This window comes from Mesoplodon densirostris, chromosome 10 (assembly GCF_025265405.1).
Source record: "Mesoplodon densirostris isolate mMesDen1 chromosome 10, mMesDen1 primary haplotype, whole genome shotgun sequence".
Taxonomy (NCBI): Eukaryota; Metazoa; Chordata; class Mammalia; order Artiodactyla; family Ziphiidae; genus Mesoplodon; species Mesoplodon densirostris.
In genome coordinates, this window is record NC_082670.1 from 88,915,468 (window position 1) to 88,930,161 (window position 14,694).

General features: G+C 38.9%; 2 protein-coding genes and 1 pseudogene across 12 annotated transcripts in view; 1 reads left to right on the forward strand and 2 right to left on the reverse strand.

Moving 5' to 3' along the window:
- UBA3 (ubiquitin like modifier activating enzyme 3) overlaps positions 1 to 14,694 on the reverse strand; it is a 444,187-nt gene that overhangs the window by 143,555 nt on the left and 285,938 nt on the right. The window lies entirely within an intron of this gene.
- FRMD4B (FERM domain containing 4B) overlaps positions 1 to 14,694 on the reverse strand; it is a 329,668-nt gene that overhangs the window by 29,197 nt on the left and 285,777 nt on the right. For all 11 annotated transcript variants that reach the window (XM_060110254.1, XM_060110252.1, XM_060110249.1 and 8 more), the window contains 2 exons: positions 14,464 to 14,521; positions 12,924 to 13,010 (listed from right to left, as the gene is read on the reverse strand). In XM_060110254.1, coding sequence (XP_059966237.1) covers positions 12,924 to 13,010; positions 14,464 to 14,521 — 145 coding nt within the window. The remainder of the gene's footprint in view (positions 1 to 12,923; positions 13,011 to 14,463; positions 14,522 to 14,694) is intronic.
- On the forward strand, positions 4,238 to 4,591 carry LOC132497563 (calcitonin receptor-stimulating peptide 2-like; annotated as a pseudogene).

Consider the following 14,694-nt stretch of genomic DNA (forward strand, 5'->3'; position numbering starts at 1 on the left):
CTTAAACAAGCATAATGACCATCATTGATTAGTATTTATTTTTGTTTATGTAGGACTCACTAGGAGGTATGAGTCTGAAATTGTGTTGTGTTTAGAATTCATGGTGTTAGTAATGAAAGGGAATACTTGCATGGCGACAATAAAACCATAAATTACGTCTTCGGACTTCTTTCCACTCTACTCTGATCTAGAATGATTAGTTTTGCCCTTTAGCATCAAAAGAAGGAAGTAGATAGCAAGAGGTGAATAATAGCCTGGATTAACTTTGAGATTACAAAATAAATAAACAGAGATAAAACAAAAATAGTCAAAGAGGAGCAAGGTGAACAATGATAGTAACAAAGAGATAATCCAAAAAACTACAACAGGAAGAGAAGGTTTCCTTAGGTCACAAATCACCTTGTCTTAAAAAAAGAAAGTGTCAAAAATTTAATAACTGACACAGAAAACCAAAGCTGAATCAAATCTTATTTTAAAAGTGGACGTGTGTAAAATGCCATAGTCTTTATCCTTAGATGTAAAGGAAGTTGATGGTTTTCGAATAATTTGCTACACGTTATTACACTCTATTTAATGAGATGCATGGGTTGAATATTTAAGCCATTTTGTTGAAAACTAAATAAACCTCAATATTTAGTTACTGATAGCCACCCACTATTACAGCCTTAAAGAACTGGAAGAAATCACCTCTTTCCCCTTCCTATGCCACAATCACACTGGTTCCTAAACATCTGAGGCCACTGTCAAACTTTAGGAAAAAAGACCATAAGGAAAAGCAGAGGGACTTCTGGGAAACCGGGAGTCACATACGTAAGTAGCTCTTGGAGTCCTTTACACATTCCTCTTCAATTAACAAATATATCTTGTCCACCTTCTATGCGTGAGGTCCTGTTCTTGTTGGCAAATAATAGCCAGGTCCCCTTCCTTGTGATTCAGCCTTGTGGTTCAGGCTTACCTGAACCAACTGGACCACATCAGATTGCCTTGGTTTACATGCTGATTTCACCACATGTGCTTTATTTGGCAAGTTGCTTAACTTTCTTGAGTCTCAGTTTCCTCATCTGTAAAATGGGACCAACAGTGCCTGCCTCAGAGGGTTGTTGGAAGGGTTTAGTGAGATTATGTTTATGAAGCACTTAGCATAGTGCCTGGCTCAGAATCAACATTTAGTAAGCGGTAAAGCTAGCTGCATCTTTTAGGAAGGACCCTCAGTCCAATTCCCTTATTTTATCATCTCTTCTGAAGATGGAGGAGAGCCACTTAACAGCAGAAAGAGAACTAGAAACTGCTGTCTGGATCCCATATCTGTCTTTCCACTGATGAGAAACAGCCAAGTTATTCTGTTGACACTTCCGTGTCTCTCAGATTTACAATTCTATGAGCTTCAGTCTCTGTAAAAACTACTGTATCTCTGTTGATTTCATTGGTGGTTTCCTGATACACCCTCTAGGTAGGGAATCTGTTCACTGTTCCTGTATCACAGAGGTCATAGAGGAGGGACATGAGAATGGGTCAAAGGCACGCCCACAGGGAGACGCAATGGCAGCAAGCTAGCAAGCTCCCTCCTGACTGGAGTACCCAGAAAAGAAGAGACATGCCCTAGCATGTACAAAAATGCTGAGGAGTGTGACCCACTACCACCAAGGGGGACCTTTGGGGTAGTGAAAGACAAGGAAAAGTCTTGGACAGAAAGGATGCACTGTCTCTTTGAATCTTAATGGATTGAAAGTAGACAGCACCCAAAGGTTTAACACTAGGCAATGACAGGAAAGACATCATCAGAGGCTTGATTTTTTTTGTAATAGAACTTATAATACAGGTTAGTCATTTAACTGCAAATTCACTTGGAAATGACTAAATTTGGGATAGTAGCAGCGTGGTGTATGACTGTATATCAAATGACTCACATAGGGTGATTCCCCTGCTGTAACTTGATGCAAAACAAGATCACTGTATTATTGATTTATTCTTTTTTCATTTAAAAAAAGTTACACTTGATGAGTATACTGTTAGTACCCACAAGCCAGCTAGCAGATCTCTTTTGCCTCCTGGAGTACCAGAAAATTAGAATTTTGCAGGATGATGAGCTTTGAGAAAGCCAATTGACCTACCTTCTATCTAGCTAGCCATCTTTCGACCAAATATTTATGTGACTGAGAATAAGTCTTCCCAACAACCTTATGGGGAGGTACTACATTTAGCCCCATTTCACAGAAGAGAAAACTGAGGCTCAGAGAGGTTTAATTGGCCAAGGTCCCAAAGTTAAATAGGGGCAGATCTGGGATTCACACCCAAGCACAACCATGGCTCCAAATTCCCCAGTTACCAGAGCACACTATCCTGCCTTTCTTACTTGGGAAGAGTATTCTATGGAGATTTGTTATGTTAACCAAAAAAGAAAGAAAAAAAGAGTAATTCCCAGTTCAACCTCATAGGAAGAAAACGGCAGCAATTACGGCAGCCATTTTCAGAAAAGAACTCTGAGTCTCTCATATTTTACTTAGACTAGTGGTTCTCCACCAATGATGATTTCTCTTCACTTCCCACCCTCACCCACAACTCCCAGAACATCTGGCCATGTCTGGAGACATTTCTGGTTTATAATACTGGAGGGGAGGCTGCTACTAGCATCTTGTGGTTAGAGGCCAGGGATGCTGCTGAATATCAGACCATGCTCAGGACAAAATGATCTGGCCCAAAACATAAACAGCGCAGAGAATGAGAACACCTGACTCAGAGGATAATTTCTGGTGACATAACTATGCTTTGGTGGGTGAAGTGTGTTGATGAAGAAGATAAAATTTTTGCTATAAAATAATGAATTTTGGATTTCTCTTTTTCTCAACTAGGTATGTCTTTAGGAACAAATAGATGTCTGGATTGTTTTCTAAATGCAAATATTCCCTCCCAGTGGGACTTAGAACAACTGATCAGACTACAAGAGGCCCTGCTCTCAATGCCCAGGAACACACCAAATGGTACACACTCAGGTAGAGAAAATTACTTTTTCAGATGTGATGTAACCCTTCACACATAAAACATCAGCTCTTAAACACAAGGAGTGAAACATTCTGAGTATTTTTGGAAATGTTTAGACAAAGATGTCCTGGGTATCAGAAAATGCATGATATAAAAATCTGACCATCTAAGAGGATGTCACCTCATATAAATTCCCTCTGTGGCCAAATCTCTAACCTCTCAGAGCTGATCTAATGACTTATGTTAGTACTTGCAATAGCGTGCTCACTGCACGTATCTGGTATAACCAGGGCTGACCTGTCGCTCAGAGACACCTGCATGGCTCTTCTGGATGTTTACAGCTGGCATCCTTCCTCACAGGTTGGTACCTAGTCTGCTTATTAAATATTTTCAATAAAAATCTCTAATTTTGAACATGATTTTGTCTTTCCAGATGGGTTGTCAGGTCCTTGATGACTGGGACTGGGCTTTTTCCTTAAACGAGATAAAGAATATAAAGTAGGGGACTTCCCCAGTGGTCCAGTGGTTAACCACCTTCCAATGCAGGGGACTCGGGTTCGATCCCTGGTCGGGGAACTAAGATCCCACATGCCGCGGGGAAACTAAGCCTGCGGGTCACAACTACTGCGCTGGCGCACCTCAGCTAGAGCCCCTGTGCCGCAAACTACAGAGCCCACGTGCTCTGGAGCCTGGGCGCCACAACTAGAGAAGAGAAAATCTGCATGCCACAACTACAGAGAAGCCCATGTGCCACAACGAAAGATCCCGCACACCTCAACGAAGACCCTGCATGCTGCAACTAAGACCCAATGCAGCCCTCTGCCATGACAGAAGACAGCCATCTATGTATGAACCAGCAAGTGGGCTCTCACCAGACACCAAATCTGCCAGTACCTTGATCTTGGATTTCCCAGCCTCCAAAATGTGCTCAGAAAAGAGAAACAGCTCCCTACATTTGCTCTTACAGTGACAGAAAACAATCGATAATGTTTGTCTATGGATTTGATCACAACGAGGATGTTTTGTGGAAGATGAACTGAAAGATTTCACTGTTTCATGGCAAGGATCCCATCTTCAGTATGCAGGGTGGAATGGGTGTCTGGAGAAATGTGAATACCCTGTCTAGGGCTCTGACATTTCTGTGTGCAGAATGGTAACACTTACAATAGAGAAGAGTGCAGCAGTGAGAGCCTCTTTCTTGCCCTTTGAAAACCGTCCCTCAAAGACTCATCCTGAGGAGCAGCATCAGAAAGGTGCCATGGGCTTCTGGAAGTTCCCCCTGTTCCTGGTCCTCAGCATTCTGGTCCTGAACCAGGCAGGTGCGCCTTGGAGAATGGCTTTGATCCCACTACACTCACCAATAAGGAAATGCGCCTCCTACTGGCTGCAATGATGAACGATTATGTGCAGATGAAGGCCCGTGAGCTGAAGCAAGAGACAGGAGGGCTTCAGCATCACTGCCCAGAAGAGATCCTGTAACACTGCGACCTGTGTGACCCATAAGATGGCGGGCGGGCTGAGCAGGTCTGAGAGTGTGGTTAAGAACAACTTCATACCCACCAACGTGGGCTCCAAAGCCTTTGGCTGGCGCCGCAGCGACCTTCAGGCCTGAGCAGTGCAATGACTCCAGGAAGAAGACAACCGCCCTAGTACCTCAGACGGCAGGGCAGATGGCTGGGTATTGCAGGAGTGCAGGCCACAGTCTGACCCTCCCTGGTCCTATATTGTAAAAAAAATCCACAGTGAAGGTGCCAACCACAGTGTCTGGAGAAAGAACAGAGTCCCAATAGCTAGAACACCTAGAATTTGGATTCATTTCTGCTTTTTTTCAGTGCCTCCAAGTGACACTGAGATCATCGTTCATCATAGGAAATATAGATCCTATTCATTTAAAACACTGTTCCCTACAGTTATAATTGTGATTATTCTAGTTTTTTAGTTTGAAAGGTAAAGACCCTACCCTTTGGGAGTATTCCCTACAATGTCATGTACATCTGGATTCAGAGCACAGACTTGGGTTGAAATACTGTGTTTGTCCTCTACTAACTGTATGACCATGGACCTGACCCTCTCTGACCCTGTTTCCCCATATAACTTGAAAGCAACAATAAGTACCTACCTGTATCATTAATATAAAAAGTGATTGAGATAATACATGACAAGAGCCTCACTGTTAATAAGTAATAATATTCTAGTTCTTGCTTTTTTTTTTCTCCTAGGTCACCAGGGAGCTGAACTCCATTTCTTTTAATTTGCAATGAAAGCAACTTATTGAAAAGAAATAGCATGGAAGACACACATATATGCATGTCTCTTGATATTGAAAACACTCCTTTTTGCTTGAAATAAACTAAAGATAAATGCAGAATAAAATCATTGTAACTACCCCCCAAAAAAAAAAGACCCAACACAGCCAAAAATAAGTTAAATAAATAAATAATAAATAAATCTTAAAAAATATATATAAAGTACTATAGGGCACTTGCAGACAGAATGGGCTCATTATTTTTTTTTTTTTTTGGAAAAATATCAGAGTACATTGCACTTTGTTAAGAGATTTGCTCCTGAAGGATGAATGAATTAAAACCAAACCGATCTTTGGTTATAAGTACAGAATGAAGAAAACTTTACTGTTTATGCCCCGTGATAGAAAAATTTTTCACCATGCTTTATGTACTAACTGGCTTTCTCTGCATTTGGACTGGTCAATCCTATTAGACAGCTATCTTTCATTTTTCTGTGCCAACAATTCAGCCATTTGGTAAATGCCTAGAAACACAGAGTAACAGATGAAATAATGAAGTCTAATGGTTTTGCCTGATCAGCAGCCCTCTCCTCTTTTTCAATCATCACCTTCAGTTTCTACAGGGAACACACTCACTCTTTAAGCTCTAGCTGTAGGGGTCTCTCAGTTTTTATAACGTGCCCACCTCCCTCCCATCAGCATACACTGTTCTCTGACATGAACCTGCCAACCCACTCTTTGGTTTTAAGCCTGGCTCCTTCTCCCACTTCAGGTCTCAGCTTAAATGTCACCTTTCTCAGAGAGGCTTTGCCTGAACACCTGAAACATCCCTACCCATCCCATTTTTGTCCCTCCGTCTCATTTGTTTCCATCAGAGACTATTCAAAATTTATAATTATGTCTTCATTCTCTGCTCACTTGTTTGTTTACCATCCCCTTGTAAGACTTCCAAGCAAACAAACAGAGAGTGACAGGAACTACTTATCACCCTCAGGATCTATTTTTCCTTCTAACAAAACACCTTGAGTGATGGCTTTGTCCGTGAACACCCACCTAGAGTATACACTGCCCAGCCTCCTTTGCAGTTAGACTTGGTGATTTTTTCTTTAAACCTTTTTTTAAAAAAATATTTTATTTATTTATTTGGCTGTGTTGGGTCTTAGTTGCGGCACGCGGGATCTTTCGTTGTGGCACGTGGGATCTTTTGTTGCGGCGAATGGGCTCTCTAGTTGTGGCGTGTGGACTTAGTTGCCCTGAAGCATGTGGGATCTTAGTTCCCCGACGAGGAATTGAACCTGCGTCCCCTGCATTGGAAGGCAGATTCTTAACCACTGGACCACCACGGGAGTCCCTAAACTTGGTGATTTTATGAATAAGGCTGCTCGCCTTGGCTTCTTTCCATCTGCCTACCGGTCATGAGATGGAAATGGAGACTTAGCAATGCCCATCCAATTCTCTGAGAGTTCCCTGTTTTAGAAGAACTGCTTCAAATTCTAATAGTGATTAACTACAGGAGGAAAAGACAAATGCCTATGCTGCCCAGTAAACTTTCTATAAATTAGAGTATGGTGTGAGGGAAAAATAATTAACCATAAATTTGTTTTCTGTGTCTATGGAAAAGGGGCAGGGAGAGGGATAAATTAGGAGTTTGGGATTAACATATACACACTACTATATAAAAAATAGATAACCAACAAGGACCTACTGGATAGCACAGAGAACTGTACTCAGTATTTTGTAATAACCTATAAGGGAAAAGAATCGGAAAAAAATTATATATATATGTGTGTAACTGAATCACTTTGCTGTAAACATGAAAGTAACACAACATTGTAAATCAACTATACTTCAATAAAAAATAAATAAATTTAAAACAAGAAAAGAAAAATATATAGTCAGTGAAAGAATTCACTAACTCATTGGGTCCACATAATGATCTGTGAGGTAGGTAGATAGAATTCTTTGATTTTGATAGTTGAGAAAATAAAGACCCAAAAGGTTGAGTGACAGCTCCAGGTCAGCCAACCAGTAAGTGGAGTGCCAGACTGGTTCTTATTTCAAATGCACGCTATAGGGTTGGAGTTCTCCTCCCACTGACTCTGTAGAAGGTTTTTAACAATCAAATTGATTCCTGGTGTGGCGGGAGCTTAATTATATACTTTACAAAGTAGAGACCGGATGGACTGGTCTCCGGGTGACATTCTGTAATTCTTTTTCTCCCTGCACATCATACTTCATTTTGTATTGATGTAGAAAGTATAATACAGCTGGACGGCACACATTCTCTCCTCTCTCCTATAGTTAACCTCACCTACAATTTAAGCAGCATTAGAAGCAGCATCCTAATCGAGGTCCATGGTGATGGGGCAGTGGTGGAGGAAGCAAGGTGGGTTTAGAAATGATCAAGATGGCCGTGCTTAGAAAAATAAGCAAGTCACTGAGTTTAAATGAAACGAGCCCTGTACTTTTATGACAAGGAAACAGGAAGACGTTTGTGCTGGTTACTTAATTCGTCTGCTCTAGGCAATTGGGAATTCCAATTAATTTAAAAAAATCAGTTAACTGATGGCTAAAGACCTTTTTCCCACCCTGAAATGCCCTGGGGTAATGACATGTATCACAAGACTTTATTAGTCTTATAATGCAGAAAGATACTAATCTTGAAAATCATTTTAGCCTACTATGGTCTACCTATAACACCTTGACTAGCATGTCATTTTTTTCCTCCCACCTCTGACAGGTTCTGGTTTTCCCCAGGGAAATAACTTGCTAGAGGGGTACAAGTCAGTCATGACATATACTAATACTTTACTCAGCCACGGACCTATTGTCTACTTCTTTGTGAAGAACAGACGTTTTTCCTTGAAATACCGAATGAACAATAAAAACCTAGAAGGCACGTGTTTGAATTTTTCTTTTTAAAATTTTTTTATTTTTTTTTCTTTCACATTTTTTATTATGAGTTTTTCTTTTTTAAATAAAGCTTCATCATTTTTAAGTTTGAACATCCTACGATTTGAAGTTGAGTTCTGGTATGTTTCACATTCCCTAAGAGTTTGCAATGACACATTCCATGCACAAAGGAACGATTTAAAAGAAAAACTGCTTATGACCTGATTTTTTAATACCGTAATTTTTGTGGATTGTAACTCAGAAGTTAAAAAAATTTCTCTTAATTTGCATCATACCTTAGGGCATTGTGGTTAATGAATTGGGAGGGGCAGAATGCTTACTCGTCTCTGAAAATAGTAAATGTGAGTGTGGACTCTTATGTGGGACACTAGGGCTCTGGGTTTGTAGTAATATTGGGTCCTACCTTAACCAGTGATCCAAGAGTATTTCTCATACCTTTCTTTATTGTCTCTCTCCCTCACTACAAATGAGTAATTACCACTTATGGAGTTATGACTGTGTATCAGGCACAACACTAAATATAATCTCATTAATTCTTACAACCACCCTAGTAGTTGGTGGCATTACCATTGTACAGATGAGGAAACTAAGGCTAAAGAGAGGTTAAGCCACATGTCCAAGGTCACACAGCAAATGACATCAGAGACAGTCTTTGGACTGCTTCCCAAACCCTTGCCCTGTTGCATTATACTACGTGGATTGCAAACAAATCGAACCCCCTGACTGGCAAAAGCCTTATAGACAGTACACATGAAGAGCCTTTGCTGGGTGTTTTGGGAGGTAACACAAACACAGTCCCCAGTATTCAGACCCTATAACTGATAGACATTTTGTGGAAAGGACAGAGGCCTCAGCCTGTGGACCTCGGACCAACCCTTTTTCAAAACAGACTTTTGACATCTTATCATGGGTGATTCTTCCTCCTTCTGGCCTGTTTTTAAGCCATGTAATTATAATGCAGCAGGCATGTGATTCAAGAGGCTGAGCATCTACGCAACCTCCCATTCCAGCCTTTGTTTCATTCCAGTTTGGCAACAGGACCTTCATTCCTGCCCGGCCATAGGTAACTTGCTGGAACGTAGGTCCATGCAAACAGCTGAAGCATAAGCCTCCTTTTATATGTCAGTGCTCACGACCCTTTAAGTTAGGCATTCCCTTATTTGTGCAACTAAGCCAAGACAGGGACGTTAGAACATCCTCCTGCCAGTGAAACTCTTAAGTTGTCTAGACAGGAAAAAATAAAGATACGGAAGCAAAATCCATTGCCAGGTTTAACAGAAGAAGCAAGGAGAAAGCAAACAGTGGTACAAAGTGGACACCGGCGAAGATAACCAGGAAAGAGAAAGCAAGACAGTTATGACACCAGATGGCCTGTTTATGGTCCTTTTCGACCTGAATGGCATGTCTTGAAAATGAAATAGAAAAACTCTTGCAAATTGGAAAAAGGAAGTGGCTTCTGATCATTGTCTAGACTCTGAAATGAACAAGCAAACCTGATTATGATCAGTGTCAAACAATATTTACCAATTTCTATGAAACTGTGAATGTAAAGAAAGGCCTGTGAGTCATGAGCAACTGAGAGGAAATTAACAGCAATATTTACTGTGTAGATTCTGATTCACCATTATTTTGGAAGAAAGCCTGGTTGTTTTTAGTAGATGCATTTAGAGTCTGTGAGAATCTCAATTTTCTCAAGCCACAACAGCTAAGAAATTACTTGTGAGTTGATTTAAGTTATATTTTACATGCAAGATTCAGAAAAACCAAAGAAATGTTATTTCTTAAAGTAAAATTCAGGGAAGAAATAAATTACCAAAAAAAAATGTTAACATGGATGAGGTCTACCTTAAGAAAACATGATCTTACAAAATAGATAATAGGGGCTAGTTTTTTGCCTTGGCTGAAATTCATTATGCTCCAACCCACTCTTCCCACAATGGAAACAACCCAAATGTCCATCAAGAGAGAACTGGTTAAATAAATTATGTATTTCAACACCATGGAATACTAGTCAGCTTTAAAAAGAGTAAAAAGACATCTGTTTTAGAAGTGATTTGGAGAAATATGACATAGTATGGAATAGTATACATAGTAAGATTTCTTTCTCTCTGTAAAAGCTTAGTATACGTGCTGACAAAGTCTAAATGAAGCAGTATCAACAGCCACTATGGAAGACAGTATGGAGGTTCCTCAGAAAACTAAAAATAGAATTACCATATGATCCAGCAATCCCACTCCTGGGCATATACCCAGACAAAACTACAATGCAAAAAGATACATGCACCTCCATGTTCACAGCACCACTATTCACAACAGCCAAGACATGGAAACAACCTAAATGTCCATGACAGATGAACGGATAAAGAAGATGTGATACATATATACAATGGAATGCTACTCTGCCATAAAAAAGAATGAAATAATGCCATTTGTAGCAGCGTGGATGCAGCTATAGGTTATCATACTAAGTGAAGTAAGTTCAGAAAGAGAAAGACAAATACCATATGATATCACTTATCTGTGGCATCTAAAATATGACACAAACGGGGCCTCCCTGGTGGCGCAGTGGTTGAGAGTCCGCCTGCCGATGCAGGGGATACGGGTTCGTGCCCCGGTCTGGGAGGATCCCATATGCCGCGGAGCGGCTGGGCCCGTGAGCCATGGCCGCTGGGCCTGCGCATCCGGAGCCTGTGCTCCGCAACGGGGGAGGCCACAGCAGTGAGAGGCCCGCGTACCGCAAAAAAAAAAAAAAAAAAAAAAAAAAAAAATGACACAAACGAACCTATCTGCAAAAAAGAAACAAGACTCACAGACGTAGAGAACAGACTTGTGGTTGCCAACCGGGGTGGGGTGGGGGTGGAGGAGGGATGGAGTGGGAGTTTGGGGTTAGTAGGTGCAAACTATTATATATAGAACGGATAGACAACAAGATCTTACTGTATAGCATGGGGAACTATATTCAATATCCTGTGATAAACCATAATGGACAAGGATATGAAAAAGAATTTATGTATATATATAACTGAATCACTTTGCTGTACAGCAGAAATAACACAATATTGTAAATCAACTCTACTTCAATAAAAAAAAAAATAAAAAATACAACAAAATAAAATTCATAAACAAACAAACAAACCAGTATCATTCTCTTGACAGTGATTATCACAGGGGAGGGATGGGGACTGCTGAAGAACTTCCTGCCCCAACTGACGTTTCTGTAGTGTGTGCTTTTTTGTTGTTGTTGGTTTCTTTTACAATGACTATTTAAAACTTTTGGTAAAAACATTAAAATATATAACTGTAAAGAAAAACTGTACGCCCATATCATTTCTAACATTACTAGAAATTTGGTCTTAGAAACAGGTTTTCAAATACAACCAATATTACTCGTATTCCTCCTATAAATCAAGTATTCCAACTGATCTGGGTCACTGGGCCAAAATTATACAGATCAAGTTCTAATTGTATGATTACATAAATGCTTACTTACCATGCCTCACACAGATGGATCTTTTGTTAAAAATAATGCTTTCCTATTTTTACTGATAATTCCCAATAAGAAGCCACAGTGCCCAGCTAGTCTGATCCAGGAGAGCTGGATGGGTATTCAAAGGGGGCTGTGGTTTGTCCTGGGCAATACCCTTTCATGTTTTCTGTGCCAGTTTCACAACCATAAAATGGGAAGAAAAGGGTAGCTTATTCTCTAAACTCAAAGGAAGACTGTAAGTACTGATTGAAGCTAAAAGGACACTTAGAAGATGAAGAGCTTGTGGTATTATGACCAGGGCCTGACTTTATGAAAAATATGGCTGTTTTTCTAGTACAAATTAAAGCAAGAGACAGATGGAAGTGATAAGAGCTATTTAAGGCGGTGATGTCGGGGTGTGATAGAGCAGGCAGCCTGACCACGGTCTGTTATTATAGGTCATTGTTTCACAGCTGTGATTCCCAGGGATGGCAGCAGAGGACAGGGAGCATGGCAAAACCTAACAGCATGGGTAAGCCTTTATGTCATTATAATACTGAGTAGGCCAGAGCAGCTAGATGGATATCTACATGAACTCATCACTTCTTATATAGGCAAAAAAGTATTGTACACTTGTGCTTGGTCAAGAAGAACAACCTCATAATCAAATTGCCAAGAATGTAACTTATTAGCTCTGGAAAATCCAAACCTGATAGTGTGACCCTTTAATAAATAGCATGTAACTTACTGTCCTCTACAAAAAGTAGACATGTTAAATGTGGAAAACTATGAAACAAAGATAAGCAAACCTAGCAGCAGTAGTAGAAAGAAGGTTACTTATAACTGTATCACTGAGAGGTAACTAGCACCAAAATTTTGACTTACGTCTTTACAATTCACCCATTTGTTTATCCATCCAATGTACATATGTATATGTATGTGTATGTGTGTGGATGCATGTATATATCTTTATATATGTAAAATTCATTAAACAAATGACATCATCATGTTCATACTAACTTAAAACAGAAACCTAATTGTATGTACTTGTAAACTACGTTGTGATCAACATCCTTGTAGTTAAATCTTTGTGTGTAATTTTACTTCCTTAGGATAAATGATCAGACGTGGAATTGCTGTATAAATGGGGCATGAATGAATTATAAAAAGTATTTCAATTTAACTTGAGTCTTCTCTAAACCTCGGACTTCACTAATCAAAAATTCTTTACCCAAGATTGCTTGTTGCCCCTTAAAGTGATGTTTCTAGCTCTAGAACAGCTCAATGTTCTCATAAGTGTCTGAAATGATTCACACTTACTTTCCGAGGTTTCACCTTATCTTGCAAATCATACTGGCCAATTCCTTTATAGCTGATTCCAAGCCACCAAGGAAGTCCTTGTTTATCCTGGAAGATGGAAAACCATGAGAACCAAGACCTAATTGTTAAGTCTTATAGAGATGAGGTAACATCTACCAATTTCATCCTTTAACAAGTATCAACAAGTCAAAATAATTTTGTCCTGGTAAACAAAACACTATTTAAAATCCTAACTTGTTATTAAAATGCTTTCTTAGAGTTTCTTCAAATAAGATCTATAAGTCAAAACACACCAATACTATTAACACCATCAAAAAGAAAGTATCATTATTGTTAGGATTAAGCAGTTGGAGAGAAGAAATAAAATGTAAGTAATTCAACCAGGAATTAATCCAGAGTACAAAGCCAGTTAACCACTGGGAAAAAAAAAAAAAAAAAAGAAGAGAAAGAAAAAGAAAAAAAGCTCTTTGTTCTCTTGATTAGTAACCAGCTATAAAGGTCAGAGAAGTTTCCAAAGAATTACAACGATGAGAAAAGTGGTTCCAAATCCTAATGTTTATAATATACTTAACAAATGAACATGGGAATACTAAAAAATTCTTTGGGTGAATTATATGATTCAAAGTTGAGATGCTTGAATAATGACTTTGAGGTACATATGGGGAGGGGAGGAATACATTTTTTTTCATAAATTTATCTTTTAGGTCTTGCCAAAGAAAGGGATATATACTGACATAGGGAAAGAAAAACTTGGGCTTAAACATATACCCATATGCAAACAAATGAAGAATCAGTAGAAATTAAAGTGGAATTGGTACGTATTTTTAGTACAAGGTGTCCTCATTATACAGGTATTATCCAATTCCCCACCATTTTGAATTGCAAACACTGTCAGAACTTAAAAAGTCAGTCAAGATTGATCAAGTATAAAATTATTCCTCTTTCAAACAATACTCTCTTTTAACAATATGCTTTATCCTCTATCATCTCAAACTATTTCTTAGTCAATCTCTCCCTGTGTATAAACAACTGAAAGTACTACACAAATATAAAACATACCAATTGAAAATGGGTACTGCAAATCTTGTAAAAACTTGAGGATTTTATGAAGCTGCTGAAATGATACTGGATGATTCTTCAATGATTCTCATACAAAGGCACTATCAAATGAACATCTAGTAGCATTAGAAAGGTGCACAATTGGAAAAGAGAAAAAACAGCAAAAGTAGCTAAAAGATTAGGTGTGCCAAAAGAGAATGATCTGAATATTTCCGGGCTAATAGAGGCTTTAGGAACACATCTGAACACAGCTAGTATTTTGCAAAAATAATGTGCTTTATGCTTTGCTAAAAATGACAAGATACAATCAGGCTTTTATTTTTTTAAGAAAATCAATCCTATTCTAAATGCTGAAATTTCTAGAGATAATTTACATATATATGCATATTGATTTATGTGATTTTAGAAAGTTGGTGTTGTTCACTAACTCTCATAAAATAACACAGGCATGATGAAAGGTTTGTCATATAAAAGTATTTACCTTTACTGCATAATAATGGACTCCATAGGTTGGTAGAGCTTCTACTATTTTCATATACCTATGGAAAATGAATATATATTATAACCTCTTATTAAATTAGTTGGAGGGTCCTTTGGGGAAACGTGATCTAAAGAAACACAATTTGTATCTACTTTCCTCATTATAACCTTGTCTTTGACTAAAGTAGAAATAGAATAAACCACTCCAGGGAGTAATATATTTTACTTTATC